The sequence below is a fragment of the Haliotis rubra genome, unplaced genomic scaffold (genome assembly GCF_003918875.1).
Source record: "Haliotis rubra isolate DU_JTF1 unplaced genomic scaffold, ASM391887v1 Scf426, whole genome shotgun sequence".
Lineage (NCBI taxonomy): Eukaryota > Metazoa > Mollusca > Gastropoda > Lepetellida > Haliotidae > Haliotis > Haliotis rubra.
In genome coordinates this window covers 959,276-965,275 of record NW_025767109.1, presented here as the reverse complement: position 1 = coordinate 965,275, position 6,000 = coordinate 959,276, and the positions used below count along the sequence as shown (strand labels likewise).

Below are 6,000 nucleotides of genomic sequence, written 5' to 3'. Positions count from 1 at the left end.
AAAAGAACTTCATAGAGTATGTAGCTAGGATAGCAGTCCACTTGCCTCTGATACATTTTCGTTATCTCAAGTCAGTAAATTGTTAATTAATCAACGTATATACGTTTGTACATCTAGTAGGGATGATAATAGCAATATAATCCGTAAGTTCATGATTTGTTGCACGCACCGGTCACAGGTATGCCAAAGTATATAAACCAAACATTCGCTCTAAAGTAAGTAGAAGCTTCTAGGAAATATTTTAAAATGTCCCCAAACTGTAAGAACGGTCTATGTGCGTTAACGCACTCTCCCGATCATGTTCCAAATGTGTTCAGAAGGGGGAATATCTGGGCGTGTCGCCCTCGTGACATTCTTAGGCTGCTGGAGGTGGGCATTGCGCAAAACATCATGCTTGTACATCATTTCTGATCATTTGACAATGAACTCGTATTTCAATTTTGAATCCATAGCATTCGCCTTTTGAGCTCTATTTCTAGTGACTTTTGACGCCATGAACGGAATCGAAGGACCATATTCTGAATTTCTTGGTACACGTTAGAGTCTGCTGATGACATACTGACACACAGTGTACTGTACGCTGACAGTTTGAAACATTACACAGCCCGTGTACGAGTGCACACGATAGTTAAATAGATAGTTTATGAAGAAACAATGAATGAAATGAAATATAGCATAGTGCTATGATAAACAGATTAAATAATTGGACCACAGACATAAGTCGATCTTCCTTGAAAGTGTCAAAATAGAGAATAGAACCTTAGGTCAGTGTTTGGCGCTACTATTTGCGGCACGTGCAAACGATCGGATTTGGTTTTGTGTCATGTTTCACTTGTTCCATATGATGTTTGTCTTCAACACATGTCTTTGTTCTAATTAGGGCTGTCTGTCTATATACATCGATAATCGTTAACTAAATGTCTATATTGGAGAAGTAGCATTGAGCAAAAAAACCCAACCAAATGTCAGAAACAAAACAACATGCTTTACATCACTGGTGAGCACATACATTTATCCATGGATGCCACAACATGGTACAAGAACATTTGTAAGCTGTCAACCATTAAAGATATTACATTGTGCATTGTGTACATAGATTAAAATGCATTTCGTCTTTATAGCTTGTTTACGATATTTTCGTTCACAAAAGTTTCATAGCCACAATATTTCTTCCCATTGGCTATATTTCCTATTAATTATGTTTTACAGCTGGTAAGGCTCATCATCAGCTCAGGGCCCTTGCACCCTCTACACGCAGCCCAGACAGCGAATGGGACTTCTCCCAGGAAACGGTGTCTAGTCGAACCCACCAAGAACTTTCCGGAGAATATGAAGGCTCCCCAACACTGCAGCCTTCTGCATTACCCAGAGTGTCAGAAGGGCTGTACTCTCCTGATCTGCGCCAAGAGATCAGGAGGTACCAAACCAAGGGCACCGAGAACAATGGGGAGCCTGACGACAGTGTACTTGGGATGCAAGCGAGACATTTCAAAGGCGAGGTCCACATATTTATCATGCTTTTCCTTAATTTTGCCAGTCACATTGGTGTCAAAAGGGACAGAAAATTCAATGACATAAATAAATTCATTGGCTTTATCAAAAAGGACAAGATCAGGTTTGTTGGCTGGAATTCTTCTGAGGCTGTATATGGGCCCATTCCACAGAAGTTTGAAAGCATCATTTCCCATGACGCCCTGGACATGTTCAGGGTCGTACCATGGATGGACCTCGGGGTCAAAGCTACAAGCATGTCGGAGACGGGAGTAAAAGCAACGAGCCGTGCCATCATGTCTTTAAAGATATGCTGTTTGTGCCAAGGAAGGGCATCCACTGACAAGGTGTTGGACAGTCTCCGTGAATGCATTGCAAAGTCGACATTTCATATTGATATTTTGTTTAAGAATCACATTCAGGCGATTGCGAGTGGGAAGTGACTGGTCCTGAGCAGCTAAAAAGAAGCCCTCAGTTTCATATTTAAGACCAGCCGACTTCATCCAGGCGAAGGAGTCGGTGGGATTGCTATTCTATTCAACACACTGCATGTACACACGATGCAATGGCTTCTCAGAAGGCTTCTCCACAAAAGACCAACTCTGGGCAGACTTGGTGAAGGACTTCACCTGGTCTACGCCGATTGCTGTACCGTCCAGCAGTACATCGCCATCAACAAAATCTACCTCATATTTCAGATTCTGTCCAACAACCTTGGCACGCTTAAGATAGCTGTGGAATTGCTTGCTTTCATCTTGAGTCTTCACATGCATCACCAGAGGATCATTTGATAAATAAATATGTGCAAAAGTACACAATAAAATTTTATCATGAAGAGCCTCCACATTAATCAAACCCCGACCTCCAGAATTGATTGGCATGTATAAACGGTTAAGAGAGGAACGAGGGTGGTGGGCTCTGTTATCAGACATGATCCTTCTCGTCAGACGGTCAAGACTCTGGATGTCTTGTTTTGTCCAGTCAACTACTCCAAAGGAATAGGAGAGGACTGGCACAGCAAAAGTATTTGTGGCTTTGACCTTGTTTCGAGCATTTAGCTCTGAGCTCCAGATTTTCATTAAACGAGATTTGTACTCGGCCCGAAGTTTGTCTTGAATCTGGGCATTCTGGAGCTTGTCTCGAACTTGCATTCCGAGATAGGTGTAGGCCTGATCTTCCACAAGATGCTCAATAACTCCTCCCCCTTGTAACTTGACCGAGCCATCATTAGTTACCTTGCCACGTTTCAAATGAAGAGTATTACATTTGTCGAGTCCAAATGTCATGCCAATATCATTAGAAAAGGACTCGACAAGGAGAACCTGTTCTTTCAAATTGGTATCTCCTTTGGCAAGGAGCTCGATATCATCCATGTAAAGGAGATGAGGACGAGGTGTTGGGGATCTTTGCTGAGGAGGTCCGGGATGGTCCCCCCTCCTCTTTATTGAGCAGAAAGCTCAAAGGATTTAAAGACAAACAAAAAAGCAAAGGACTAAAGGAATCCCCCTGAAATATTCCCCTTCTGATTGAAATAGATTCCGAAGTTTGCACCTGCCCTTGCGAGTACATGAATATGAATATTAATATGTCTATTTCAAGACACACACACACACACACACACACACACACACACACACACACACACACACACACACACACACACACACACATACATACATACATACATTCATACGTGTTTGTACAACAAGCATGCATGCATTCATCAAATTTGAGCTTTGTAGCATGATAAATAATTTTGGGTAAATTTGTCATTATTATTTCACATCAGATTCCCGATTTATATTTTTCTATATTTTTACAGAGTGTAGAAAGATGGTGGCTGTCCATGCGACAAGGTGGAGGTCATTTTTGGATAAATCTCTTCAAGGACATGGAATCGCAGGGTATAGTGGCAACAGACAACACGTTTCACATGTATGTTTATATATATATTTGTATTTTCATATAACTTACGTATTAAAAAGTATGTTATTAATATAAAAGTAATATTGTATATAATAACTAAACAGTTAGCTACTCGTGTGTAAAATTCAGTTAAGTAAAGTGTTCAGTTGTTACTTTCACTTTTAATGCTCAAAGAAATGAAGTAAACGTGATACATATCAGTGAAGTGAACCACTTATCACGTCACAGTGTGGATAATGTTTTATGATGAAACTGTAATTTTACGGCCACTGGTCCATTATGAAAAATTGCAGAATGTAGAGGTTAAATTGTCTCGTGGTATTACTGGGTTACAAGGCAGTAGTTTGCACTTAAGACCAAATTACATATGTTTTAATGACTGTATTCGAAGTGCCTGTTAATTAACTTACTGTTACCAACCAATTAAATTATGATATTGTGTAATCAATGGGCTGAAAGTGTCGAATGAATGGTAGGAGGCAGTGTGTAAAAATGCTTCACATGTATGTTTATATAAATATTTGTATTTTCATATAACTTACGTATTAAAAAGTATGTTAATAATATAAAAGTAATATTGTATATAATAACTAAACAGTTAGCTACTCGTGTGTAAAATTCAGTTAAGTAAAGTGTTCAGTTGTTACTTTCACTTTTAATGCTCAAAGAAATGAAGTAAACGTGATACATATCAGTGAAGTGAACCACCTATCACGTCACAGTGTGGATAATGTTTTATGATGAAACTGTAATTTTACGGCCACTGGTCCATTATGAAAAATTGCAGAATGTAGAGGTTAAATTGTCTCGTGGTATTACTGGGTTACAAGGCAGTAGTTTGCGCTTAAGACCAAATTGTAATCAATCAAGTAAACGTCAATTTCACGCAAAGTTGATGCATATGTGCATTTCCATGTGAATCACACTGCTTATCTCATGCAGATGTAAAACAAATATACACTTGCGCTCTTCGCTGCGCAACTACTAAAATATGAGAGAAGGCATAATATATCCTCTTTCCTTTGACGGGGAATGCCTCAGGTTCTGTTTCACTGAGCTTATTCAATGTGAACTGGACAAAATTGCAACAGAGTGGAATCAACACACAGTAAGACGCACAATGGAAAACTCAAGCGGAAAGCCTGATATTCTGTATTTTCTGCCGGCGATACATGGTATGTATATTAGTGTTAGTTTTCACGCTTTTTAATAGGTATAAGAGTTTTGTTTTGTCATCATAGGTTTTCTAAAGTGTATGCAACTTGTTTAAAAGTTCAGTGCATGCACATTACAAGTATGTGTTACGTTAGCATCAAATATATAGTTTGAATGAAGAAAATATATAGGAATCGAGTCCGAAGGTTGGCAGAGAAAACACTAGTACAATGTATTAGGTCGTATTAGTTCCGATGTTCATATAGCTTGGTCAGCACTATATAAAGATAAATACTCCAATAAATCCACACATTGAAAGTCAGTTCTTTAATGCTTTGGCAGTCATGTTTGCTAATGAACATATACCTCTCTGCAGGTAATTCTAAGCAATTGCATAATTGAATGAGTGTGTAACCGAATAAGATACGTGTTGCAATATTAATGACATTGTCTATTGAATGCCATTTTGAAAAACAGGAACTGTAGATTACAAGACAGAAGCAGATCCACCAGATATTCATTCATTGAAAATGATGTGCAGAGCGTCTCGTCCTTCTGGGTGTGAAGCAGACTTTGAGGGTGCGTGTGAAACGCTTCTTCAACGCAACGGCAAGACAAAGCCCAGTGAACAACGGGAAGCCATGGACCTATTTGCATGGCTCGTCACCATGCTCGAATGAATGTTAAAACGTTCGCAGTTTCTGAATAAAGCTGTTCTTGTCCAGGAGTGGTTTTGTATGGGTTGACCTTTAGAGAATATCCAACACACGTGTGATCCTTTATAGCATGCTAATTATATGCATGAAATAGTTGTATCGTGAAATAACGGATATTTTATTTTTGAAGTTACTAATGGGATTACATATGTTTTAATGACTGTATTCGAAGTGCCTGTTAGTTAACTTACTGTTACCAACCAATTAAATTATGATATTGTGTAATCAATGCGCTGAAAGTGTCGAATGAATGGTAGGAGGCAGTGTGTAAAAATGCTTATCTTTTCATGGTCACTTCCATCATAGGTGGCTAGCACTAAAACAGTCTGATACTGTATAATCAATCACTTACATACACCATATCACACTCAATAACTTCATCCAATCTCACAAAGTTGCATGCATCATCCTATCCAGTACCATCACCACACCTTGCACTTCCCGTATTATCAACATAATAATATAAAAGTTGTCTGATCATGATTTCTAGTCATTTGGATTTATCTTTCATGTCACATGATACAGTAGCTAATAAATGAACAGCAAAAGAAATGCAAATGTAACTCGGTTGTCAAAGTTTGAAATAATACGTGTAACCGAAAGACTCAATTGCCATACACATTTTTATGCCCAGCAGAAAGGAGGTAACTCTAAGGGTGAGAGCTGCGATGGATGAAATGAAGTTCACATTTTTGTGTGTTTACAAATTTTG

At 38.8% G+C, this 6,000-nt stretch overlaps 1 protein-coding gene across 1 annotated transcript; it reads left to right on the top strand.

Annotated features, from left to right (window-relative positions):
• The first annotated feature begins 3,172 nt into the window (after nucleotides 1-3,172).
• On the top strand, nucleotides 3,173-5,299 carry LOC124288828. The gene is made up of 3 exons (XM_046725380.1): nucleotides 3,173-3,426; nucleotides 4,459-4,592; nucleotides 5,050-5,299. Exons 1-3 carry the CDS (start codon nucleotides 3,338-3,340, stop codon nucleotides 5,250-5,252), a joined length of 426 nt encoding a protein of 141 aa, XP_046581336.1. The 5' UTR covers nucleotides 3,173-3,337; the 3' UTR covers nucleotides 5,253-5,299.
• The last annotated feature ends 701 nt before the right edge of the window (nucleotides 5,300-6,000 follow it).

Excerpts from the sequence above, each read along its gene's own strand:
- LOC124288828 (XM_046725380.1), top strand. The coding sequence starts at position 3,338 with ATGCGACAAGGTGGAGGTCATTTTTGGATAAATCTCTTCAAGGACATG. Across the intron at positions 3,427-4,458 it reads ACAGACAACACGTTTCACAT|GTTCTGTTTCACTGAGCTTA; the intron begins GTATGTTTATAT and ends GGAATGCCTCAG. Across the intron at positions 4,593-5,049 it reads TTTTCTGCCGGCGATACATG|GAACTGTAGATTACAAGACA; the intron begins GTATGTATATTA and ends TTTGAAAAACAG.